Raw genomic sequence first — 26,304 nt, forward strand, 5'->3', positions numbered from 1 at the left:
TTCTGGGTCCCATGCTGACGCAGTGAGGGGAAAATTGGCCCTTCTGGTTTCATTTCCCAGTTTGGGACCTTCCTTCCCCTGAAGGCACTGGCTGCCTTTGGACCTCTTCCGGGCCGGTGCTGCAGGGCACAGGGGATGGGTACGGGGGTCTGCATCGGTGAGGGGCACAGTAGCCGACACCCACAAGCCACTCGGCAGGGGTGGTGTATGTACACTGACACGCACACATGTGCACACACAGATACACACACACACCCTGGGAAGGACACAGGAGAGGGAGAGAGGCGGCACAGAGCGTCCGTGCACCGTGAGAGTGAGCGGCAGAGTTCAGGGTCACGGCGCCTGTCTTAGGCGTGTGTACAAGGGGCCCGTCTGATCACGAGTGCTCCTGGTCCCCAAGGGTGGCCCCGGGATGGAGTGTCCGAAGAAACCTGGGGTCCTGAGTCACCTTGTTGTAAAAGGGCCTGGGCTGTAAAGGGTTCAGTTGGGGATGTGGCCCCTGAGTTCTGATGTGCTTCTTGGGGGGGAAGGGGGGAGGGCAGGCTGGAGGAGGGGTGAGAGGAGGCGGGCAGGCCAGGAAGACCTTTCAGACAAGGTCACTGGGTCCTGGCGAAGGCGGCTGCCCTGGTAATTAGGGGCTCACTGCCAAGCCCTTGAAACAAATTACCCCAGCTGAGCCCAGAAGCCGAGCTTGGGAGGGTGGGACAGGGAACAGGGTGTGGACACCCGTGGTTGGGCCCTGAGGGTTCCCGGTCACCACCTCTGTGGTCTGCATCAGACTCCGACATGGAAGGGGGGAGAGGTAGGAGGAAAAGGGAGCAGCAGGCTGACCGCAGAGGCCTCCAGGGGCCTGGGCCTGGGCAGGGAGGACAGAGGGGGCAGCAGGAATGGCTGAGCAGGTTATTTGCAGGCGTGAGACCCTGCGGGCTGGGCCCCGTCCCTGCCCGGTGCTCTGCGCCCTGAGTTGGCAGCGCCCATGCCCACAGCGTGGCAGGCAAGGCAAACGCCCTCCCCACTGTGCTGTCACTCCCGCCCCATGGGTCTTGAGGGTCTTGACGGGAAGAGAATTTCAGATTCGCCACAACCTCCCCAACCCCAGATAAACCACCCACAGTCAGGGATGCCAGCCTGGTGCCAGGCGGGCGCTGAGCTCACCCCCAGCTACTCGCCCACCCTGCAGCCCTTTCCGGGCAGCCCCCGCCCTCCACCTGCTGTGGTCCCCGTGGCCATTGCAGTGGCCTCTGCTGGGCGTGGTGGGAGCAGATGACCACATCCTGCGGTTCCTGAGCAAAGGAAACTGAGGTCGGCCGTGACGCTGAGCCTGGACCCAGCATCCTGACCCCAAGGTTGATCGTGGGTCTGATCGGGTCCTGGGGTCCACCCGGCCGGCTTGGCTCACGTCCAAAGGCAGGGGTTGCCCCCCTGACCACCACCACCAAACACACAATAAAGACAGCCAGAGCTGTAGCACAGCGGGGAGGGCATTTGCCTTGCCCGCAGCTGACCTGGGTTTGATCCCCAGCATCCGATAGGGTCCCTCAGGCACCGCCAGGAGTCACTCCTGAGTGCAGAGCCAGGAGTAAGACCTGAGCACCATCATGCCAGAACAATAAACAAAAAGAAAATTAAATAATCTCGGGGCGGGGGGGGGGGGCGGTCCAGCAGGGAGGGTGCTTGCAGCACCCCAATGGTCCTCTGAGCCCTGACAGAGCAATCCCTGAGCACAGAGCCAGGAGTAATTCCTGAGCACTGCTGGGTGTTACCCTTCTGCAAGAAAAAAAAGGCAGGAGGGGGGATCCCTGCTGGACTGATCCACACAAGGGACCCACTGAGCCTCCTTTGCTGGTGCCCACCCCCCACCCCAGGGCAGGGAGCCCAGCCTGAAATCGTCTTCAAAGGGGATACGGACACGAAGATGACGGTTTTCCTTCCACATCGAAGCACGTGTCCATGAGACAGAAATGACCCCCTGCCCTCCAGCCTGGGCTGGAAAGAGCTGAGGTGGGGAGGGGCATCCTCCCCCACTCCACCCTGCCAGCCCTAGTCATGTGTTCTGTGTTCATTCTGTGCCAGTCTCATGTTCTGATGTTTGCAAGGTTTTCAGCTCTCTGGTGCTTGGCTTTGGTTTGGGGGCCACACGGGGAAGTGCTGAGGACTTAGTCCTTGGTGCTCAGCGATCACTCTGTAGGGCTTGGGGGCCTTCTGGGGTTCCGGGGATCGAACCCTGGTTAGCTGCATGCATGACGAGCACCTTCACCTCTACTGTCTCTCCAACCCCTAAACCACTTCAGGGGGACGGCCCGGGCTGGGCTGCCTGGCACACGGCCGTACATCGGAATGCCCGCCAGGTGCGTGTACACCGCGAGAGGCCTCGGAGCCTCCTGCACACTATTTGGCACCCCCCCAGAAAAAAAAGAAAACCTTAGTGATAAAAGTTTGTCAGCTGCCCAGGAATGTACCCAGGCCTGTCACTCTGATCCCCAAAATGAATTTATAAGCATGGCAAGAGGTGGTAAGGTAGCCGTCAAAATTTTATTGAAAAGCCAGTCACCCTCAGGTTTCTCTCCCTCCAGTAAGTGGTTAGGAATATGTGCAGACTATTTGGCGGCGAGGCTGTCTGTCAAGGGTCTGTCGGCGGTAGGGAACATGGGAACAAGCTGCACGGGTGGTGGTGAGACCCGCAAACTGTGAACCACGAGACCTGCGGCAGAGCCAGGGCAGCCTCCGTGATGCAGAAGCCGACCTGCAGCAACGGTCACGTCTGCAAAACAGCGTGTGTGTGTGTGTGTGTGTGTGTGTATCCCGGGTGTATATGTGTGTATATCCTGGGTGTGCATGTGTGTGTGTCCCATGTGTGTATGTGTGTGTGTCCTGTGTGTGTGTGTTCCATGTGTGTATGTGTGTGTATCCTGAGTGTGTGTATGTGTGTGTATCCCAGGTGTGTACGTGTGTGTATCCCGGGTGTGTATGTGTATGTGTGTAGCCTGGTTGTGTATTGGTGTGTATGTGTGTGTCTCCTAGGTTTGTGTATATATATCCCGTGTGTGTGTATATCCTGTGTGTGTATGTATGTGTATTTCAGGTGTGTATATGTGTGTGTATCCCATGTGTGTATCCCATGTGTGTATGTGTGTATCCCATGTGTTATGTGTATGTATCCTGTGTGTATATGTGTGTGTCCTATGTGTTACGTGCGTATCCCAAGTATTTATATGTGTGTGTATCCCAGGTGTGTATGTGTGTGTGTCCCATGTGTCACGTGTGTGTACCCTGTATCTGTGTATAGCCTATATTTATGCTGACCCATACATGGACTCCCTCCACCTACAGCCCCGGAATGAGGATGAGGACCAGAACCCATAATGGGAGGAAGCGGTCCCCTTCTGGGTCAACGGGTGTGAATGTCACCAGTGATCTCCCCCTTGCTTTTCTATGTATTTTCTGCACTAAAACAAAATTTTGCTTCATCAACTGATTTGTGGTCCTGAGGAGTTCCAGGACTTGGGCTTTATTCATCTCCGTACACGTAGGAGCAACCACTTCCACTGTGAACAGGGCCGGGGTTTCCCATATGCAGGAGAAAAGAGAAATATAGGAAGGGAACAACACACGGTCCAAGCCATCAGAACGGAAGATTCTGGCTGTAGAACTGGGCTTATACGGCTGGGTCGGTGGGGTGGGCCCATGGTACACGGGTGGGAGGCAGGGTCAGCCCGTGGTACATGGCAGGGTCTGTGGTACAGGTCGGTGGTACATGGGTGGGAAGTGGCAGCCCTCCGGGGCTGGGAGGTGGGGCTCAATGATCACTGTGCATGGAAAAGTGTGATTCACTGTACTATAAATCCAGGAACTGCAATTTTTGGCTTTTTGGCTCATGCCCTGCGATGCTCAGGGGTTACTCCTGCCTCTGCACTCAGGAATTACTCCTGGCGGTGCTCAGGGGACCATAGGAGATGCTGAGAATCAAACCCGGGTTGGCTGCATGCAAGGCAAACACTCTACCTGCTGTGCTATTGCTTCAGGCCCCAGATCAAATACAAATAGTAGTCTTCTCTCTTTTTTTTTTTGCTTTTTGGGTCACGGGTCACACCTGATGATGCACAGGAGTTACTCCTGGCTCTGAACTCAGGGATTACTCCTTGCAGTGTTCAGGGGACCATATGGGATGCTGAGGATCGAACCCAGGTCGGCCGCATGCAAGGCAAATGCCCTACCCACTGTGCTATCACTCCAGCCCCTGGAACTGCAGTTTTTTAAAATGGTCTAAAAGTAATTAAAAGAACGAGTCCCCTTGGGGTTCTGCGTCCCCACGGGAAACACTGACAGCTGACCCTGTTCCCCGCCCTGCAGCATACAGCGACCTGGGCTACTACATCATCAACAAGCTGCACCATGTGGACGAGTCCGTGGGGAGCAAGACGAGAAGGGCCTTCCTGTACCTGGCTGCCTTCCCCTTCATGGACGCCATGGTGAGTGGGCGCACGGCTTGCCTCTCCCCCCTCAGCCCTGCAGGCCAGGCCCGGGAACGTGTGCATATTGTCGCGAGATTGGGGCCCATCTCATGAACGTGCCACCGTCCTCTGCCTGGCCCTTCCCTCAGGCTGGCTCTGGTCCAGGGTCTCAGATGGTTGGGATTCGGGCTGGGTTTGTTTCACCGGGGCCGATTTCAGGCTGTTTAATGTCCAGCCTGTCTACCTGGAGGCCTGGTTCAGAATGGCCCTTTGTAGCTGATGAAGAATAGCCTTTTGGCTGGCAGCCCACACCACGCGTTGTTCATTCGTTCAGCCCTCAGCAGATGCTTGGACGTGCCCATGTGTCTGAGTTCCTGTGTCCAGTATGTTTGAGCGCTGACCCAAGCACCTGCGGAAGCGCTGGGCTGTTGTGGGATTCCACAGCCTTCCTGCGAGGAGAGAGAGTGTGTGTGTGTGTGTGTGTGTGTGTGTGTGTGTGTGTAGATAGATATAGATACAGTTGTTGGTTTACCCATCCAGCTGATGTCAGGTCAGCACCACGAGCCCAGGGCGGCAGAGGAGCCACCCCGGGTAGTCTTGATGCAGCCCGTGAAATGGGCATCCAGGCTGCTGGGGAGACAGACTGTCTCTCAGGTGCTGTTGGGACCCTCGCGTGGCTCCAGCCTCACACCACCCAGGCTCCGCAGTTCTGCTGCCCTGGAGGGTTCGAGCCACAGTGCAGAGGGTTGCGCATTTGTCTTGCAAGCAGCTGACCGGAGTTTGATCCCCAGCACTCCTCAGGGTCCCCCAAGCACCCGCAGGAGTGAACCCTGAGTGCTGAGCATCGCTGGGTGTGGCCCAAGAACAGGAAGGAAGGAAGGAAGGAAGGGAGGGAGGGAGGGAGGGAGGAAGGAAGGAAGGAAGGAAGGAAGGAAGGAAGGAAGGAAGGAAGGAAGGGTGTCTGATCAGATCTGAGTGTGAGTGGGGGGCCCTGCCCCTCACTGGGCGGGCTCTCCCCAGCCCCACACAGAGCCCCGTGCGCCCAGCACCCTGCAGGGCACTGTGCCCAGATGCCCCCCCTGCCCTCTGGGTCCTCCCCTACTCTGGTCGAGCACACGGCCTGCACGTCCCAGTTGCCCCAGAGTAATGAATGTCCCTGACTGCACACAAAACTGTGCCATGTCTGAGTCCCCGGGTTCCATGCCCAGCACCTCAGAATGCATAGAATGTAGAAAATGGGTTGAAGAAAAGAAACCCGCATCCCAAGGCTGCCACCCAGTTTGAAAAGCCCCTCCAGTCTCCTGATAAAATACTCAACGTTCCAAACAGACACAGTGGCCTCTCAGGAACCACGTTGCAAACCATGATGCACTGAAGGAGAAAGAGAAAGAAGAGGCAGGAGGGGTGGGGTTGGGGGTTGGGGGATGGTGGAAGGGAAACGGGAGGCATTGGTGGTGGGAAATGCGCCCAGGTGGAGGGACGGTGTTGGACCCTTGTATGACTGAACCCTGAGCATGATCCGCTTTGTAACGGCTATCACGGTGGTTCAATACAAAAATTTTTTTAAACAGAGAGAAAGGACATCTTGGGCCAAGAGAGATTAAGGCACTTACTCTGCACGCAGTGACCTGAGTCTCATTCCTGGAATTGCATATGTCCCCAAGCACTCCCAGGATTAGATCTAGACCAAAGCCAGTATAGCCCAAACCCACGCCTCCCAAAAAGACCTTGTGTGGATCTACCCTAGAATGGTATCATCAGAGTTGTTAACTTCTTGGTGTCTTTATTCCAGAGGGCTGCCTGTACTAACCCCCCAGACTCAGTGCTTGGGGGTTACTCCTGGCAATGCTCAGGAGAACAGTGCTCGGGAGTGAACCCAGGGCCTTTGCATATGCTCCAGCCCTTTGGACCATATTCCCCTTGGTTTTGCTTGTTCACTTCTCCCCCCCCCCCCCCCCGGGAGGTGCTTGTGGATTCCCCACCGCCCCCTGCAGTGCTTGGGAAGGTCATACGGTGATGGAGCTTGGACCTGGGATTCCTGCCCTTTGACCTGCAGACTCCTGCTCGCCAGCCTCGCCGCGACGCGCCCGCAGGTAAACGGTGAGTCGTCAAGGCACCTCACTCCTCTCTCTCCCGCCAGGCCTGGACCCACGCGGGCATCCTCCTGAAGCACAAGTACAGCTTCCTGGTGGGCTGCGCCTCCATCTCTGACGTCATAGCGCAGGTGAGCCACTGGCGGCCCCATTTCTACCCGGTCCTGCTGATGGACGCCCGCCACTCCTGTGTCTGTACGAAAAGGACCGTGCAAATGACACAAATGGCAAGAGGAAAGCAGTCTAGGGTTCTTAGTGCCTGGTGGAATCGGGTGTGCCTTGGTCACACTGGGATGGGAGCAGCTCACGAAACCTTAAGCTCCCTGCGGGAGGAGCAAAGACAACCCAGTGTCATCCGACGTCTGCTGTCGGCCCCTTTGACAAACAACCCACCGGCCAGCCTCACAGCCCAGGTGTTACGTGTTTGTCGTTTAAAGCGCAGCTCTGGGTTGGGGCCATGGCACAGCGGGGAGGGCGTTTGCCTTGCACACGGCCGGCCGGGTGCTCTCCCTGGCATCCCATACGGCCCCCTGAGCACCGCCAGGAACAATTCCTGAGTGCAGAGCCAGGAGTAACCCCTGTGCATCACTGCGTGTGGCCCAAAAAGCAAAAAAAAAAAAGTGCAGTTCCCCCAAGATCCATGCGCTCTCCACTGCATCCCTGGGAGTCCCACCTCAGGGTGCCCACGTCCACTCCAGCTCAGGGCCCCCCGAGGCTCGCTGCTGCCCGTACCCCTGACGCCCGGGCCGAAAGCATCCCACCACAACCACCAGCCAGTGCTTGGCGTTCCAGGCCAGCCGTGCAGAGCCCCGCCCCCAGGGGCGCTCCTGAGCCCCCCCGCCCGTCTGTCCCAGGTGGTCTTCGTCGCCATTCTGCTGCACAGCCACCTGGAGTGCCGCGAGCCGCTGCTCATCCCCATCCTGTCGCTGTACATGGGCGCCCTGGTGCGCTGCACCACGCTGTGTCTCGGCTACTACCGCAACATCCACGACGCCATCCCCGACAGGAGCGGCCCCGAGCTGGGGGTAGGTGCCCGGCAGGCGCGCGGGGCGGGGTCCTCTGCTCAGGGTGGGCACCGCTTCCGAGTTCCCCCGAAGGCACCTCCAGTTCATCTCGGTGTCTGTTCCCCCCACCCCCCATGCATGCAACTCCCAGAGCAGGTGGAGGCCAGCGCCAGAGGCTTCGGGGATGAAGCAGCTGGGTACCAGTGCCAGGCGGTGCCCACGCCACCGTGGGAGCAGAGAGGCTGGAACACAAGGCCAGATAGAAACATGGGGCCGGGCGAGAGTGGAGGTCAGCACTCTTGGCTTGTGCTCTGCCGACCTCTGCTCCATCCCTGGCCCCATACAGGGGCCCCTGAGCACCTCTGGGTGAGGGAGTGGAGGAGGAAGGGGAGAAGAGGGAGGGAGGGAGGAAGGGAGGGAGGGAGGGAGGGAGGGAGGAAGGAAGGAAGGAAGGAAGGAAGGAAGGAGAGAGGGAGGGAGGGAGAGAAGGGGGAAGGAGGGAGAGGGAGAGAGGGAGGGAGGGAAGGAAGGAGAGGGGGGAAGGAGGGAGAGAGGGAGAGTGTGAGGGAGGGAAGGAGGGAGGGAAGGAGAGAAAGAGGGGGAAGGAGAGAGAGAAGGGGAAGGAGGGAGAGGAGGGGAGGGAGGGAGGGAGGGAGGGAGGGAGGGAGGGAAGCTTAGCTCATGCAAAGGAGAAAGACCCCAGGGCCAGACTCTGCCCAGAGGGCACAGACCTCAGAGCTGGGAGCAGCCCCTGACTTTCCCGGATGTGACCCGGAAAAGAAACAAACACACACCAAGACCTAACCCAAGCGAGGGTCCCCTAAGGAAAGCCAGATTCCGGGACACCTTGGCTAGGGGTCTCTCCCTCCCACCGCCCTGGTTTTCAGCCCCTGCACTGCAGCGTGAGAGCTACGGGAAACAGAAACCTCTGATTGGATCCAGATGTAGCTGATGCCCAAATAACCGGGCACGTGTGAGCGGAGAGACTCCAAAATCAACTTTTAAGCTTTTTTTTAAATTTCTAAGAGCTACCTCTTACGGACTTGGCTTCTAGCTAGCCGCTCTGATGGTTTAAACTAAGAAAAGGGTTTCAAGGAGCTGGAGCAAGGGCGTTTGCCTTGCACGCGGCTGACCCGGGTTCGATTCCCAGCATCCCACTTGTTCCCCCGAGCACTGCCAGGAGTAATTCCGAGTGTAGAGCCAGGAGCAACCCCTGTGCATTGCCGGGTGTGACCAAAAGAGCAAAAAAAGCAGGGGCAGGTTTCGAGCCTGTATCTCAAGCCCGGGCGGGGGTCTGCCTTGGGGAGAGTTGGGAAAGGGGCGTCTGGCGCCCCACATCGAACCGGGTGTTTGGACATCGGAGAGCTGCGGGCTGAATGCCCGGCTGGACTGCATGTGTCCTGGTCGCCGTGGCTTATGGACAGAGGGCAGAGGGCATCCCTTGCGCTAAGTTGCTGCTGTTGGCTTGAGTCGCGGTGGACGGAGGAAGGGTTGGACGTCGGCTGGGGGCACTGAGAGGACCCTTCTCGGCTCCCTCCCCAGGGAGACGCGACCATAAGGAAGATGCTGAGCTTCTGGTGGCCACTGGCCCTCATCCTGGCCACGCAGCGGATCAGCAGGCCCATCGTCAACCTCTTTGTCTCCCGGGACCTTGGGGGCAGCTCTGCAGCCACGGAGGTAGGTCGGGTCCCTCCCTGGGACGTGATCCTCGGGGTCACCCAGGCAGACGGTGCGGAGTCAGCAGACCTGGGTCCGGTTCACTCTGGACACACGGTCCCTGCAGCTCCCAGCTAGGAGGGACCCAGCCAGGCCGGGCAGCCATGTAGGCTGGTGGGTGGTTCACGGGCGGCGGGTCCCTGGCCGGGCTCGCTGCCAGCAGGGCTGGGCCCAGCCAGCCTGGCCCTGGGCTCAGGCCGGAAGGTGTGGCGCTGCTCAGGCCCTGCAGTGCTGGGATCTTCCTGAGCTGCGCCCAGGGGTGCTCAGAGGATCCCGTGACGGCAGGGATCAACCTGGGTCCGGTGCACACATGGCAGAGCTGCTCTGCCTCCCCGCCCGGCCTCCTCCAGGGCCCCCATCCGAAGTCTAAACCCGGCAAACGCCAGCCCTGGCAGGAGGGTCCTCTCTGCGGGTCCTGCATACCAGTGTCCAGCGCCCGTGGCTGTGGATTTGGGCTGCTCCCGGGGACTGGATCGGTGCCTTCGGGGGTCTACGAGGGGCAGGAGGAGACGGAGTGGTCCCTAAAGTCAACTTTCTGAGAGTGACGGGCCTACAGCTGGTTAATTTGGGGGAGAGACAGTGCAGGTCTAGGGCCGGCCCTGCACATGGTCTCGGGCCCCTAAGATGGAGGAAGGGCCACGGCCCAGGACAGGGGAGCATGAAAGCCACAGGGGGTGCAGGCCCCCATGAGAACCCCCGGAGGTGCAGTACTGCTGTCCCCCCGCCTCTGCCCTGTTCATCCTGAGGACTGGATCGCTGGACCTGCTACGCAGCCTTGGCCGTGGCTGCCCATCCCGAGGACCCCTGCTTTTTCCTGCCCCCCATACGGGGTGTCCGGAAAGCAACAGTGCGTTCACGGGGCTCAGACGCCGCCGTCCCCTTCCCGGGACAGCGCCGAGCCAGCAGGACCCTCGCTGCCCGCTGCCCTCTTGGGGGCTCATCCAGGAAGCTAGGGGCGTCTCCTCGGGACCCCTATGGGGCCACACCCCCCACCCCCACCCCACAAGCTGTTGCCAACCCTGCTCCCTGGACAGCCCCTCCCTGCCCGTCTCCACAGCCCGGGAGGCAGCTCCGGTGGGCTTGGAAAGAGGAGCCGAGAATCAGCGGCAGGCACAGCCCCCTGGGGGCCCAGCGGGGTGGGGTGTGGAGGGGACCCTCGAGGTCGTCTCGGGCCGCGTTGAACACAGCGGCTTTGTCAGTTTCGCAGGTCCAGCTGCCTAGTGCACATGCAGGCTACGCCCCACCCAGCCAGCCCGGAACCCCCACACTCACCCCACACTCAACCCTACACTAACCCCCCACACTCACCCCACACTCACCCCACACTCACCCCACACTCACCCCCACACTCACCCCCACACTCACCCCTACACTAACCCCCCACACTCACCCCTACACTAACCCCCCACACTCACCCCTACACTCACCCCCCACACTCACCCCCACAGTCACCCCCACACTCACCCCCACACTCACCCCTACACTCACCCCACACTCACCCCTACACTCACCCCCACCTTCACCCCCACACTCACCCCTACACTCACCCCTACACTCACCCCCACACTCACCCCTACACTCACACCCACCTTCATCCCTACACTCACCCCCACACTCCCCCCACCTTCACCCCTACACTCACCACCACTTCACCCCTACACTCACCACCACTTCACCCCCACACTCCCCCCACCTTCACCCCCACACTCCCCCCACCTTCACCCCTACACTCACCCACACACTCACCCCCACCTTCACCCCTACACTCACCCCCACATTCACCCCTACACTCACCCCCACCTTCACCCCTACACTCACCCCCACATTCACCCCCACACTAACCCCCCACACTCACCCCTACACTCACCCCGTACTCACCCCTACACTAACCCCCCACACTCACCCCACACTCACCCCTACACTCACCCCACACTCACCCCCACACTAACCCCCCACACTCACCCCCACACTAACCCCCCACACTCACCCCTACACTCACCCCGCACTCACCCCTACACTAACCCCCCCCACTCAACCCCACACTCACACCTACACTCACCCCACACTCACCCCACACTCACCCCCACACTAACCCCCCACACTCACCCCTACACTCACCCCTACACTCACCCCACACTCACCCCTACACTCACCCCCACCTTCACCCCTACACTCAACCCCACACTCACACCTACACTCACCCCCACACTCACCCCCACACTAACCCCCCCACACTCACCCCTACACTCACCCCTACACTCACCCCACACTCACCCCTACACTAACCCCCCACACTCACCCCTACACTCACTCCCACCTTCACCCCTACACTCAACCCCACACTCACACCTACACTCACCCCACACTCACCCCACACTCACCCCCACACTCACCCCTACACTCACCCCACACTCACCCCTACACTAACCCCCCACACTCACCCCCACACTCACCCCCACACTCACCCCCACGCTCACCCCTACACTCACCCCCACTCTCACCCCTACACTCACCCCCACATTCACCCCTACACTCACTCCCACACTCACCCCCACACTCACCCCTACACTCACCCCCACATTCACCCCTACACTCACCCCCAACTTCACCCCTACACTCACCCCCACACTCACCCCACACTCACCCCCACACTAACCCCCCCACACTCACCCCTACACTCACCCCTACACTCACCCCACACTCACCCCTACACTAACCCCCCACACTCACCCCTACACTCACCCCCACCTTCACCTCTACACAACCCCACACTCACACCTACACTCACCCCACACTCACCCCACACTCACCCCCACACTAACCCCCCACACTCACCCCTACACTCACCCCTACACTCACCCCACACTCACCCCTACACTAACCCCCCACACTCACCCCCACAGTCACCCCCACACTCACCCCCACGCTCACCCCTACACTCACCCCCACACTCACCCCTACACTCACCCCCACATTCACCCCTACACTCACTCCCACACTCACCCCTACACTCACCCCCACATTCACCCCTACACTCACCCCCAACTTCACCCCTACACTCACCCCCACACTCACCCCACACCCCCACACTCACCCTACACATCCCCACACTCACCCTACACTCACCCCCACACTCACCCCCACACTCACCCCCAACTTCACCCCTACACTCACCCCCACACTCACCCCACACCCCCACACTCACCCTACACATCCCCACACTCACCCTACACTCACCCCCACACTCACCCCCACACTCACCCCTACACTCACCCCCAACTTCACCCCTACACTCACCCCCACACTCACCCCACACCCCCACACTCACCCTACACATCCCCACACTCACCCTACACTCACCCCCACACTCACCCCCACACTCACCCCTATACTCACCCCACGCTCACCCACTCACCCCCCCCCCCGCCCAGGGAGGGGCCACTGGGCTCTGCTCACGTCTCCTCTCCCCACACACAGCCCTCACAGAACTGCTGCAGGGATGAGGCCTGGGGGTCAGGCCCCTTAATTCCTGCTTCCTTGAGTCCCGCGGCTGGACGTCATTCCAGTGAGAGGGCCCCAATCTCTGCTCACTGTTGGTTCTGGTTGGGGGGGCGGGGGGCTGCTTTCCTCCCCCTGCTGCTCTTCCCCGTCGGAAAGGCCCCTCCTGCCTCCCTTCCATGCCCAGCAATATTGGCAAGCTGTGATTTTAGTTTTTTTTTAATGTCCCCTGTGGGAGCCGGAGAGAAAATGCAGCAGGTCAGGCACTTGCCACGCACACGGCCAACCCCGGTTCAGTCCCCAGACCTCCGTGTCGTCCCTGAGCCCGCAGGAGTGATCTGAACACCAATTCAGGAGTCCGCCCTGAGCACCGCCAGTGTGACCAAAAAAAATAGGACCTGTGGATTTCATAGGAGTCCGCCTGGCCAGGCCGCTGGGGAGCTGAGCTGGCAGGGGAGGGCCAGGCAGCGTGGCCCTGCCCCCTGAAGGCTGTTGGGACCCCCTGGGGGTGACCCAGCGTTGGCAGGGCACATGGGGAGACTCGGGTGGAGGAGTGCTGGCCTGTTGGGTCACCCCGGGCCCCTCTCCCTGTGAGCAAGGACCTAGGGGTGTCCTCCACGCCGCACCCCCAGCCGTACCCCCAGCCTCGCCCTCCCGGCAGACCCTTCCTGCACCGGCCCAGCCTGTGGGCTGTCGGGGAGCTGGGCAGGGGACAGACCCGCCAGCAGCCGCCCTCAGGGGTGAGGACCCCAGAGCCCGGAGACGCGCCTCCAGCAGCACACTCACCCGCTGTGACCTCCCCCTGCAGGCAGTGGCGATTCTGACGGCCACGTACCCTGTGGGCCACATGCCGTACGGATGGCTGACGGAGATCCGCGCCGTCTACCCTGCCTTCGACAAGGTGAGGCTGTCCAGGTGCCAGCCGGTGGGTCCCTCGTGGGGCAGTGCAGGGCCTGGGCCGGGGGCTGGCAGCTCCTGAGCGAGGTGAAGGGCTGTGCCAGGGCAGAGGGAACCAGGCTGCGGGGAAGCGTCCAGCGTGCACACACGCATGCGCACGCACGTGTACAGTCACAAACACATTCACACGCACACGCACACACATACACACATACAATGCCATGCACATGGTCACATACACACTTACATGCACTCATACACACACGTGCACTCACGTATACATGCATGCACACAATCTCACGTACTGGTACGCACACGCATGCAATCTCATGAACATGCACACAAATACACACTCGTACACGTGCACTAACATACACACACATACATGCACTCTCATGCACACACATGCAGACAGTCTCACAAACATGAACACAGAATCTCACATACATGCACATGCTTTCATGTGCATGCACACATGTAGTCGGTATGCACATGCGCACAATCTCACACACATGCGCACGCATATGCACACTCATACACACACATGCACACATACACACACACGCACTCTGTGCTCACACACCCCTCCTCAGCCTGTCACTCTGCAGCCCACATGTGGGTTTTACTCACTCAGTGTCTGTCATCGCCCTCCTGAACGTGCTGAGGAGGGGTTGAGGCTGGCCTGTCTGTGATGCTTTCCCCTTGGCCCCCCTACACACACACACACGTACAGACACACACAGATACACACATATACATGCATATAAACACACGCACAGACAGACATGCACACATACACACACATGTATAGACACACAGCATCCACACACCCCAGGAGCAGTGACCCGTTGCTGTCCCCAGGGCACTGTGAGCTGTGAGCTGTCTCACTCCTTCCACAGTACCCACCAAGCACCCAGTTTACCCCACACGGGGCTCTGACAGCAGCTGAGGACCCAGCCCTCAGCTGTCCCTGAGAGAAAGGGCCAGAGGCCACAGTCGCCCCCAGAGCTCCTCAGAGAAGCCTTCCTGACTGTGCGTCCATCCTGGGCGAGTCAGGGCCACGGGACCAGGCCCGGGGCCCCCACCTGCCTCCTTGGTCCTGGTGCAGCCGAGCAAGGGTTTCCAGCCCCGGAAGGGTTGTGCAAGCAGCCACGGGGGCACTGCCCTCCCTGATCTCAGGCACCGTGCCCCAAACTCCAACCCCCAACCCTGCCACACGCGGCCCCGCAGTGTGTGTGGGCATCAAAGGCGAACGGCTCTAGAAGCAGGTGGCTGTGCGGCGTGGGTGGGCTGGGTTGCGACACTCAGCGGGAGCCGGGGCAGGAAGGACGAGGCCGGGTGGGAGGCGGGCGGGCCCCGGGCCAGGCACCACACACCACGCCGTCACCCACAAGCCGCGGCCGGGCCTTAGGGAGATGCCAGGCAGGTGGGCAGCGGGGACTGAGCCCAGGTCCTCGTGCTGTGTGCAGGGGCCGGTCTGTGCGGGGGTCTCGGACCTCCTGAGCCAACAGGCCGAGCTGCCCAGGCAGCAGGAGAGTCGGGCCGCCGGGGCCCTCACCCTTGTCCTTCTCTCCCCAGAACAACCCCAGCAATAAACTGGTGAGCACCAGCAACACGGTGACGGCCGCCCACATCAAGAAGTTCACGTTCGTCTGCATGGCCTTGTCTCTGACGGTGAGGAGGAGCTGGGGGGTGGCATGCTCGGCGGGGAGGTGTCTTCCCTCCCCGCGGGATCAGGGGCCATGGCACAGCGGGGCGGGCACTTGCCGTGACACGCGGCCAGCCCAGGTTGATCCCCGCCATCCCACGTGGCCCGCCGAGCACCACCAGGAGAGACTCCAGAGCACAGAGCAGGAGTGACCCCTGAGCATCGCTGGGTATGGCCCAGAAACCAAAAAAACAAGAAAATGCGTCTTTTGGAGCAAGAGTGCAGTGGCGGGGGGCGTGTGCCTTGCATGGGGTCAAGCCGGATTTGATCCCTGATCCCACAGAGGGTTCTGCCCCACACCCCTCCCAGCCCTGCCAGGAGTGTTCCCTGAGCACTGCCAGGCGGGGCCCAAAATTAGAAACAAGGCCAAGGGCCTCTTCCTGGGGTGAGGACAGGGCTGGCCGTGGGTGTCGTCCGGCTCCCCGCCCACACCCCCTCTGGGTGACCTTCTGCTCGCTGCTGCCTCCTTGAGTGCCCCTGAGTCCTGTGCTCCTTCCCCCGCCCCAGCTGCCCCCCCTCCAAGATCTGCGGGTGGCCCACGGGTCACGTTCTGTGAGGGCAGAGGGACCAGAGACTCTGCTCCCCACGGGACAGGGTCGCTCAGCTCAGACCTGAGCTCAGGGCCCAGTGCTCACAGGGCAAGGGCCATGAGCCTGTGTGATGGGGTTGGGCTGGGTTTCTGGGAGAGGCCGGTGGGCAGTGGGACTCGGGGGTCGGTTTCTGTTTGGAGGGTTAGTGGTCTTCCCAAGCCGGCGGATAGGGTGGGCTGTGGACACCGGCCTGGAAGGGCGACACAGCCCGAGGCCTGCAAACCAGGGAGAGTCCAGCCCTCCGGGGCAGAGCCGGAGCTGCAGAAGTTCCGAGGGAGCCCCAGGAGGCAGGTTGGACCCTGGGCGCCTCGCACCCCAGAGGGCATTTGTCTGCTCTACACCCAGGGACCAGAGACGGACACTCGCCCCCCACCCCCAGCCCGCCCGGCCTTCCCCTCAGAAGGGCAGCCCGTGGGGACTGGCCACGGGGCTATTTATAGTCCTTAATCCCTGCCACCTGCTCTTGGTTCTGCTGGCCAGGAGGAAGGAGGTGACCGTGCGGGGGAGGTGACCACCGCCATCCCACCTGGCCCCCAGGAGACTGTGGGTGTCTGCCGGTCAGCCCTGCCCCCTGCAGCTCAGCCCAGCACCCCACCCCACCCCCGAAGGCCAGAGTAGAGGTTCTCAGGGGAACCCTGAACCCAAACCCCCAACATTCCAAGGGACACCCAGGTGAAAGATCACACGAAGGAGGGGGAATAAGGGACCCCATGGCCCAGGGCTGGGTGGGGGCACCCCGGGAAGGAAACGAGGAAGGCAGGGCGCGTGGTGCAGAAGGTCGGGACCCTGATCTGAAGGAGGCTCCCTTGTAGGGTCCCCTTCTCGGGGAGTGGCCAGTCCCCACCCCCAGCTCGGAAATCTTCCTTCCTTGAGGAGACAGAGCGACCCCCATCCCCTACCTCCCCCGAGGTCACTCTCACCCCCCCAGAGAGAGCGGCACCCCCAGCAGAGGGACCCACTGTGCCTGCCCAACCCCCAGGCCGGGGTCCCGCCCACCCCTTTCGGCACCCCTTCCTGCCTGCACGCTGCTGGGGGCTGATCCCCAGTGCCTGGCAGACCCTGTGTCCCACAAGGATGGCTGTTCCCCACCTCCCACCCCAGCGAGGAGACTGACCCTCCTTGTTCTGGCCGCAGGGTGGGGTGAGGGGTGCAGCGCATACTGAGGGGCTCGCCCCCTCCCCTGGCTCCCGAAACTCCCCATCCTCTGCCACATGGAGCTGGGAGGAGCGTGCCCACCCCCAAGCCCCAGCCCCCCGCCACACACACACACACACACACACACACACACACACACACACACACACACACGGGCCGGAAGGAAGCTGCAGGAGCCCAGACCGCCCTCCCCACCTTCCACCCCCGTGACGGTGGGTGCCGAGTCCACAGTGCCACAGCACCCTGGCTTGGTGCCCGGTGCATGTAGCGGGCACAGGGGGCTCGAGCTCGTGACCTTAGGTTCCCGGCAGCCTCCCCAGAGCCCCGCGCCTGCTGCTGTTTGCTTTTATCTTCCAAGCTGTCAGCCACTAAAATGCGCCTCTCCAGCCGCTGTGAGACCGATGATCTCCACCCGGAGACCCTAGCCCCGTTGAACTGTGACTGCCCAGACCCACCTTCATAGGGACCCGTGCAGAGAAGCCGCTGAGGGCCCCAGCAATAGACTCAGCCGCGGGGGAGCAGGGCGAGGCCCATAGAGGCCCCAGCGGTGCTGGGTGTTTGGCGCCCCCTGCTGTTGGGCGCGTGTGTTACATGCCCCCTCTGCCCCCCTCCCCCCTACACACACCCTCCGGAGTGTATTTGGCAGCTTTGGCTGATGCCAAAGGAGAAACAGGCCATTGTTTTTATTTTTATTATTATTATTATTATTTTGCCTTTTGGGTCACACCCGGCGATGCTCAGGGGTTACTCCTGGCTCTGCACTCAGGAATTACCCCTGGCGGTGCTCAGGGGACCATATTGGATGCTGGGAATCGAACCCGGGTCTGCCGCGTGCAAAGCAAATGCCCTACCCGCTGTGCTATTGCTCTAGCCCCCAACATTCTTACATTTTTAAATTCCAACCAAACATCAGTCTGGGGGAGGGAGGAGGTCCGGGGTGGCGCTTCCCAGCTGAATGTTTTTGACTTGCTCCTGGTGATGCTTTGGGGGACCCCATTTGTCCAGCCTGTGGTTCATCACCAGGGGCTGTGCGGGAGGCATCAGTGCAGCTGGGATGGAGCCAGAGTCTGCGCGTGCACGGCCAGTGGCCCCAGCTTCCATTTTTAAAGTCCTTCTCCAGGTGTTTCCCCAGGACACACACAGACACACCCTCCCCCACACACACACACACATACCACACACGGTGCCTGTTCTCTCCACTTGTCCAGGTGCTTCCCCAGGACACACACACACACACACACACACACACGGTGCCTGTTGCCTCCCTCATCCTGACCAGACCCTGGAAGTTTCCTGGGTCCCCGCCCAGCACTCACAGCCGCCTCTGCCCCTCAGCTTTGCTTCGTGATGTTCTGGACCCCGAATGTCTCCGAGAAGATCCTCATCGACATCATCGGGGTGGACTTCGCCTTCGCCGAGCTGTGTGTCGTGCCCCTGCGCATCTTCTCCTTCTTCCCTGTGCCAGGTGAGCGCCCACCCTGCCGTGGGAGGGAGACGGCGGGAGCGCAGGGGCCGGGCATACGGCCCACCCGTGCCCCGCCAGGAGTGACCCCTGAGCGCAGTCAGGACTAAGCCCTGAGCACCATCAGGGTAAGGCCCAGGAACCTAGAGAAGAAAAAGGTGTTGGGGGGAACTCCTTGCCCCCCTGAGGATGCCTCTTTCTGGGGAAATGTTTGCTGTGGTCCTGGCCCAAACCAGAAGAGAAAAGGCAAATTCCGCCTTCCGGGACGGGGAAGATGCTGGAGAAGGATTCGACTTCCGGGTCATCCTGGGAGATGGTTTGCTTGGGGGCCACTCCAGGCCCCGTTCAGGGCCGACTCCTGGCTCTGCACCCGGGGCTCCCTCTGGGCAAGGCTCTGGGGTGGGGACCAAATGGAGACCAGACTCTCCCTCCCGCCCTTCTGCATCAGCCCTGGCGTCTAATAAACGGCCCTCACAGAGAGTCCCGAGGACTCCGGTGAGCAGATGTTTTCATCAGGGAGAGGAGACGGGCTTTGCCTCCTGAGTGTGGCTGAAGTGACAGAGACTTAAGCCTGTAGGAAAATTCTTAGCACTGACTAATAGAACATTCAAAAAAATTTTTAAATAAGAAATCAGGGCCAAAGTGATAGTACAGTGTAAGTAAGTAAGGAGACTTGCCATACTCACTTCCAACCTGGGTTTGGTCCCTGGCATCCCATAGGGTCCCCCGAGCCCCGCCAAGGAGTGAGCCCTGAGTGCAGAGCCAGGAGTAACCCCTGAGCATCACCGGGGGGGGGAAAGGAATAAAAAAGACCTACAAAAAAGAGAAATTGAACAATCTGAAGGTGTGCAGGGAGCATGGCCAGTGAGGAGAGGATGCCGGAGCACGGGAGACTGCCCAGGGCCAGTCAGATGGGGCAGCGTTTGGGGATGGGGTCGGGACTAGTCCTCTGTTTGCCAGTGGGCCCACACCCGTGGCTAGTGCTTGTGGCTACAATGTTTCTAGAGGGAGCAATAAACTGGGTCTTGCTGCTCTGGGAAGCGGGATTGGAAGGCAGGAAGTTGTGTACCTGGGCCGTGGCATTACTGGTCCTCCGTGATCTGCCCAAACACTTGGTCCAAGATGCCCGAATCTGTAACATCCACAGTTAGGTAAGAAACCAGCCTGGGTTAGAAAAGATGAAATTGTGAAATTTACATACAAGTGGTACTACATGGAAAGTATCATGCTAAGCGAAATAAGTCAGAAAGAGAAGGACAGACATGGAAAGATTGCATTCATCTGGGGAACATAAAGTAACAAAATAGGAGACTAACACCCAAGAATAGTCGAGATAAGTACCAGGAAGTTCACTCCATGGCTTGGAGGCCAGCCGCACACGCTAGGGAGCTCAGATGGAGAAGGGAGCACCAAGTAAATGGTGTTGGGAGGATCCGCCCAGGATGGGAGATGTGTGCTGAGAGTGGACTGTAGACCGAACATGATTGCCACTCAATGCCTCTTTTGCAAACCAGAGCACCCAAAAGGAGAGAGAGAACAAAAGGGAATGCCCTTCCGCAGAGGCAGGGTGGGATGGGGGGTGGGAGGGATACTGGGATCAGTGGTGGTGGGGAATGGGCACCGGTGGAGGGATGGGTATTCAATAATTGTATAACTGAACCCCAAGCAAAAAATTTGTAAGTCTACAACTGTACCTCATGGTGTTTCACTAATAAAAATGTTTAAGAAAGAAAGAAACAAACAAACCAGCCTGGCCGGAGCGATATAGCACAGCAGGTAGGGTGTTTGCCTTGCTGCGCGGCCAACCCACGTTCGATTCCCAGCATCCCATGGGGTCCCCTGAGCACCATCAGGGGTAATTCCTGAGTGCAGAGCCAGGAGTAACCCCTGAGCATTGCCAGGTGTGACCCAAAAAGAAAAAAAAAGAGAAAAGAAAGGAAAGGAAAGGAAAGAAACCAACCTACGTAGGGCTGCAGAGATAGGACCGGGGGCACCCAGCCCAGGTTCCATCCCCGGTCATGTAAATTCCCCCACACACCACCAGGATGAAACCCTGAGCACTGCAGGATGTGGCCCCAAAACAGCCAAAAAGAGCGTAGAGACGGTGGCGGCCAGGGCAGGTGGCGTGTTCCCGAGTTGGGCCACTGGCCGCCCCTGCGGTTCAGATGACCGGCGGGGAAGGAGCCAGGTGTTGCGGTGCTGCCACCCAGTGGCCACACAGGCATGCACAGGCCGGAGAGGGCGGGCGCGTCCAGACAGCAGAGCCCGCGTCACCTGCCCAGTGCCCCTGGGCCAGTGCTCCTGTGGTCTGCGCCCCACACAGACCACCCCATCCCGGGACCCTGAGCGTCCTCCCAACCAGCCCCGAGTGAACCCCAGCACCTGGCACACCTTCCTGGGGGGGGGGGCCTGTGTGACCGCCTCACCTGGGGAGGTGGGTGAGGGGCTCCGGCATGTAACCCCCCTTTCAGCCACTTGCTCAGAAGCAAACTGGACCGACCTCCGCCGCGGCTGGCCCTACGTGGTCAGCCAGATGCACGGTCTTAGCCTGCCGCCTGGGCAGCAATGGGGGGGGGGCGTGGACAGTGGGTTCCAGGAGGGGCTGGGGGCGCTGAGGGGCTATTGCCCACTCACTGTCTGTGATGGTGTCAGGGCCAGGTGGGGAGGGGTGAAGCCCCCCCGGGCGGGCCAGAGGGGCCGTGGCTGGTGGGGTGCCTCAGCAGGGGGACGTGGGTGGCACAGAGTCTGGCTGGTGGGGTTCGTGGCCTGCAGGGCGCGTGGCCCCCCAGGTCGCCAGGCCTCGCACATGGGAAGCCAGCGGGATGTGTGGGCGGCACGGCCGTGGGCGGGCACTGACCACCCCGCTGTCCCCCGCAGTGACCGTGCGCGCGCACCTCACCGGCTGGCTCATGACGCTCAAGAAGACCTTCGTGCTGGCGCCCAGCTCAGTGCTCCGCATCATCGTGCTCATCGCCAGCCTGGTGGTCCTGCCCTACCTGGGGTGCGTGGCAGGGCCGGGGCGGAGGGGCTCCGGGGGCGGGGGGCGGGGGAGCGGCCCCCCTGACCCCGCCTGATGCTCCCTCGCAGGGTCCATGGCGCCACCCTGGGCGTGGGCTCCCTCCTGGCCGGCTTCGTGGGCGAGTCTGCCATGGTGGCCATCGCCGCCTGCTACGTCTACAGGAAGCAGGTGAGACCGAGACAAGCGAGGGGATGCAGGGGCGGGGGGGGGGGGGGGGGCGGAGGGCACAGCCCACCCACACACCCACACCAGTGGCTTCCGGGGCCTCAGGTGCCCCCTCCTCACCTCCACCCTGCGCTTCCTTCCCTCTTCAACCTGGCCCCAGCCCAGCACATACACACAGCACACACAGCACACACATAGCACACACACAGCATACACAGTGCACACACACCACACAGCTCACACACACCACATACACAGTGCACACAAAGAACACATGGCACACACATAGCACACAGACAGCACTCACAGTACATAGACAGCACACACACACACACACCACGGCGTACACACAGCAAACGCAGAGCACATATGCACAGCACACACACAGCATACACCATACACACACAGTACATACAGCACACACCATCCACACCATCATGCACACAGCATACACAGTACACAACACACACACACACGCAGCACACACAGAACACATTTCCTTTCAGAGAGCCAGGACCAGCTCCTAGGCTGTGAGTGCTTGATTGTCCACACGACACACCAGCACACACACAGCGTGCATGGCCCCAGTGTACACCATTCCTGCCTACATAAACACCCACGTGCAACACAGTCACGCAGCATGTGCACAGGACAGACGTACCATACAGTACACATGATTCTACCGGACAGTATACACAATCCTACAGGACAGATCTGCCGTACAGTACACACATGGTCCTACTGTACAGATCTACCACACAGTACCCACAATCCTGCAATACAGATGTACCGTGCACACTGAGACAGCCCACAGAGCACGCTTGCACACGTGTCCGACACAGCACACGGCATGCAGCCCCACGCCGTGCACACAAACACTGGGTGTGACACGCTAATATGGACAGTGTGCCACAGAGGTAGAGAGTGTGTGGAGACACTCCTGCTGTAGACCCCACCCGCAGCGTCACTATGGAAACACACGTGTGTGTGGAGAGCCTGTACATCGCCGTCTCACAGCAGACCCTCAGTGTGCCCTCCCCCAGACCACACATGCCTGCACCTGCCAGCTCCAAGCAGCCCTGTCTCATCGTGTCCATGCAGGGCACCCAGGGCTGGACTCAGGAGCTGGTAGCTGCCCGGGCTCTGCTGCATGGCCACCAGCGGGCAGAGGCCCGGGAGGGGGGCACCAGGCAGGGTCCAAAGGAAGCAAGAATCTTTGAACTTGGGTCCCATGGGTGGTTGTGGTGGTGGTGTCGATGGTGTCTGTGCCGGCTGGGCCCGAGAGGTGATGCCCTGAGAGGGGCCCAGAGGGGCTGGGCAGCAGGACGAGGTGCACGCAGGGTGGAGGGGCAAAGGGGGGCACAAGGTTGTCACATGGGAGGATTTGGGTGCTTGGCGTCGCCCCAGAGAGGTCGCCTCCTGCTGGGAATGAGATTTACGGGGACAGAGAGGGGACGGTCCATTGGGGCAAGGAAGGGACAGTCCAAGGGGGCAGGGGGAACCATCCATGGGGATGGGGAGTGGACGGTTCATGGAGGCAGAGGGACAATGCACATGGACAGTGGGGACGTTCCCACCCCTAACCTGCTCTTGGCATAATGACCGCGAACCCCGCCATGTCCAGCCCTCACTGACCCCACCGTCCTCTCGACCCTAGAAGAAGAAGGCGGAGAACGGCACGGGCACCGAGGGCGAGGACTCGGCCATGACGGACATCCCCGCAGCCGAGGAGGGCGCCGACGTGGTAGAGATGCGGGAGGAGACCGAGTAAGGCCCGGCCGCCCGCGCCCCCTGGATCCCGCCCTCCGGCCCGTGGGGGGCCTTCCGGGAGGAGAAGAGGCCTTCGTCGTCCGGGTTCCACGCGCCGACGACCAGCAGCCCGGGACTCCGCTCCCACACCCAGTGCAGACGGACACAGGGCCACAGCAGCACACCCCCACCGCTTCCTGACCCCCCACGGCACCAGGGCCTCCCGCCCCTCCCCCGGACAATCGGAACCAAAGGCCACGCCCAGCCCCCCCCCCCCCCGCGTCTCTCCGAGGACTCGCCCACTCACTCCCAGCCACGAGGCCACGCCGGGGGCCACACAGCCCTGAACTGACCAGCACGTGGCCGGAGTCCGTGTCCACGGGGGCTGGTGGTGACCGTACCCTACGGGGGGGGGGAATGGACCCTCGCCTGCACCCCTGGCCTCGGCGTGGCCCCTTAGGGTGTCTGGAGATTGCTGGGGGCCCTCTTGCCTCGTGTACCCCCTCACGTGGCCACATCGCTTGGTCTATGCTCCCACGCACTCCCCAGCCAGTGGCTGGCTCTGTTCTCCCTGTGTCGCATGGGCCGGGGACGGAGCAGTTGACCAGGCGCCGCCGTCCTTGGTGGGAACTGAAGCTTTAAGTCACGCGCTAGCGTCCTAACCCATGTGGTGGCCGTGGCCCGGCCACAGCTGGTCCCGCCGCTCTTAGTCGCAAGCAGACCGGAACCCGGAACCCTGCCCTCCCCCCAACACTGTCGCCCCGCCTGCCACCCCCAGAACAGCAGCCTCAAGAGTCACGAGGGGCCAGTCCCCAGAAGGACACGCTGGAAGTCCGCGTCCGGTAGTCTATTTTTCTAAGTTTCGAAAAGCAGGGTTTTGCTTTTTCTTTTCCTCCCCCGCAATCACCACCCCAATTGGGGAGGATTACAAAAAAAAAAGATTATGAACACCGTTTACCAAATTTTTGATTGCATCGAAATTCCTAGACTGACAGAACCTAAGCCACCCCCACCAGATATTTTAAAAAGATAAAGATTATACTGTATATGTTATATAATTTATTTTAAGCTATACTACATTTCCTATTTTCGCATTTTCAATAAAATGTCTCTAATACTAGAAGGACCGGCCGTCGGGAGGTGGCGGATGGACGGGACTGTGTCCTACGCCTGTGCGTCTCCAGGAACGGGAGTGGCCGGGGACGCTTGTTCCTGGGCAGCCGCGCGCCCTGTGCTGCCGTTCTCGGTTCTCTGTGACTTTTCGTTTCTCCTGCAAGGCTGTCAAGCCCCCCCGCCACTCCGCCAGCTCAGGCTGGCATTCATGTGCCCACCCCCGGGGCACCCTCCGAGGCCCCGCCCTAAGGGACAGTCCCCAGGCTGTGACCCCCGCCCTCTCCACCCTCCCTCACAGACTGGGAGCTCTGGGGAAGGAGCGGCCGGGGGGCTTCCAGCAGCGACCCTGAGATGGGCGGGCGGGGGTGGGTGGGGCGGGGATCTAATTGTATCAGCTTTTTTAAAAGTCCATGACCGGAAAATTAAACAGCCGTTATTTTTTATCTCACGTCTTTCATTGCGTGCCTGTGGGTTTGGAGCCAGAGCCTCGTCGCGGTGACACGGTAGATTGCATTCCTTTTCCCCCCGAAGCCAAGGGGAGGTCCGGGAGCCACTTTGGCGCGAGGCATCCTGGGCTGGGAAGGCGCCGTCATCGTCATCGTCTTCGCTGTCGTCGTGGTCACTTCGAGGTTTGGAAGAGACAGACCAACCACACCCAGTCCCAGACTGGGTCGGGCCTTGCGCCTCGGACCTCTGGTTTCTGGAGGCCGCCAGGCTGGCCGACACCCCCTGGACTGATGGGCAGAGACAGGGTAGGGGTGAAGGCCTCGCACGCCACGGTCCTGGGTCCATCCCTGCACCCCGGGGGCTTCTGAGACCAAGAGATGCTTTTGCCTTACAGCACGGGTTCAGGTATGGCGGCCCCGCTATCCCGGACCCCAGGCAGGCCCGCCCGTGGTGCACCCCTGCACGCCGACCCCTGACTGGCCGCTGACCCACGTTCCAGCCCCCCAGCTTCCCCACCCTGTCCACAGCCCTCCCTCCCTCTCCGCCTCTCTCCGTGGTCCAGCTGCTCGGCCCAGGTGCTCTGGGTCACCTCAGGCCAGGGCCAGTGGAGACCTGGAGGCTTCGGGCAGGCAGCTGGTGACTCTAGCACCCAGCCGACCCCGAGCCTGCAGCTGACCCCCTGAACCTCCAGCTGACCCCTCTGAGCCTCCAACTGACCCCCTGAACTTCCAGCTGACCCACGAGCCTGCCGCAACCCCCCTGAGCCTGCAGGTGATACCCCCGAGCCTCCAGCTGACCCCCCCAAGCCTGCAGCTGACCCCCTGAACGTCCAGCTGACCCCACAAGCCTGCAGCTGACTCCCCAAACCTCCAGCTGACTCACAAACCTCTAGTTGACCCCCGAACCTCCAGCTGACCCCCCTGTGTCTGCAGCTGACCCCCTGAGCCTGCAGCTGACACCTCTGAGCCTACAGCTGACCCCCCACCCAAACCTGCAGCTGACCCCCTTAACCTCCAGTCGACCCCTTGAGCCTGCAGCTGACCCCCTGAACCTCCAGCTGACTCCCGAACCTCCAGCTGATTCCCCGAGCCTCCAGCTGGCTCCCCAGCCTGCAGCTGACCCCCCCAGACTGTAGCTGACCCTCTGAGTCTCCAGCTAAGCCCCCTGAGCCTCCAGCTGACCCCCGAGCCTGCAGCTGGCCCCCTGAGCCTCCAGCTGACCCCCAAGCCTGCAGCTG

At 60.9% G+C, this 26,304-nt stretch overlaps 1 protein-coding gene across 2 annotated transcripts in view; it reads left to right on the plus strand.

Moving 5' to 3' along the window:
* Window positions 1-26,304, plus strand: part of ANKH (ANKH inorganic pyrophosphate transport regulator) — a 326,406-nt gene that overhangs the window by 77,518 nt on the left and 222,584 nt on the right. For both annotated transcript variants that reach the window (XM_056109063.1, XM_056109062.1), the window contains exons 3-12: window positions 4,351-4,469; window positions 6,592-6,675; window positions 7,399-7,569; window positions 9,091-9,225; window positions 13,571-13,663; window positions 15,238-15,333; window positions 18,448-18,577; window positions 21,452-21,575; window positions 21,662-21,761; window positions 23,416-23,534. In XM_056109063.1, coding sequence (XP_055965038.1) covers window positions 4,351-4,469; window positions 6,592-6,675; window positions 7,399-7,569; window positions 9,091-9,225; window positions 13,571-13,663; window positions 15,238-15,333; window positions 18,448-18,577; window positions 21,452-21,575; window positions 21,662-21,761; window positions 23,416-23,529 — 1,166 coding nt within the window. In that variant the 3' untranslated portion in view covers window positions 23,530-23,534. The remainder of the gene's footprint in view (window positions 1-4,350; window positions 4,470-6,591; window positions 6,676-7,398; window positions 7,570-9,090; window positions 9,226-13,570; window positions 13,664-15,237; window positions 15,334-18,447; window positions 18,578-21,451; window positions 21,576-21,661; window positions 21,762-23,415; window positions 23,535-26,304) is intronic.

The sequence above is a fragment of the Sorex fumeus genome, unplaced genomic scaffold (genome assembly GCF_029834395.1).
Source record: "Sorex fumeus unplaced genomic scaffold, SorFum_2.1 ptg000264l, whole genome shotgun sequence".
Classification (NCBI taxonomy): domain Eukaryota; kingdom Metazoa; phylum Chordata; class Mammalia; order Eulipotyphla; family Soricidae; genus Sorex; species Sorex fumeus.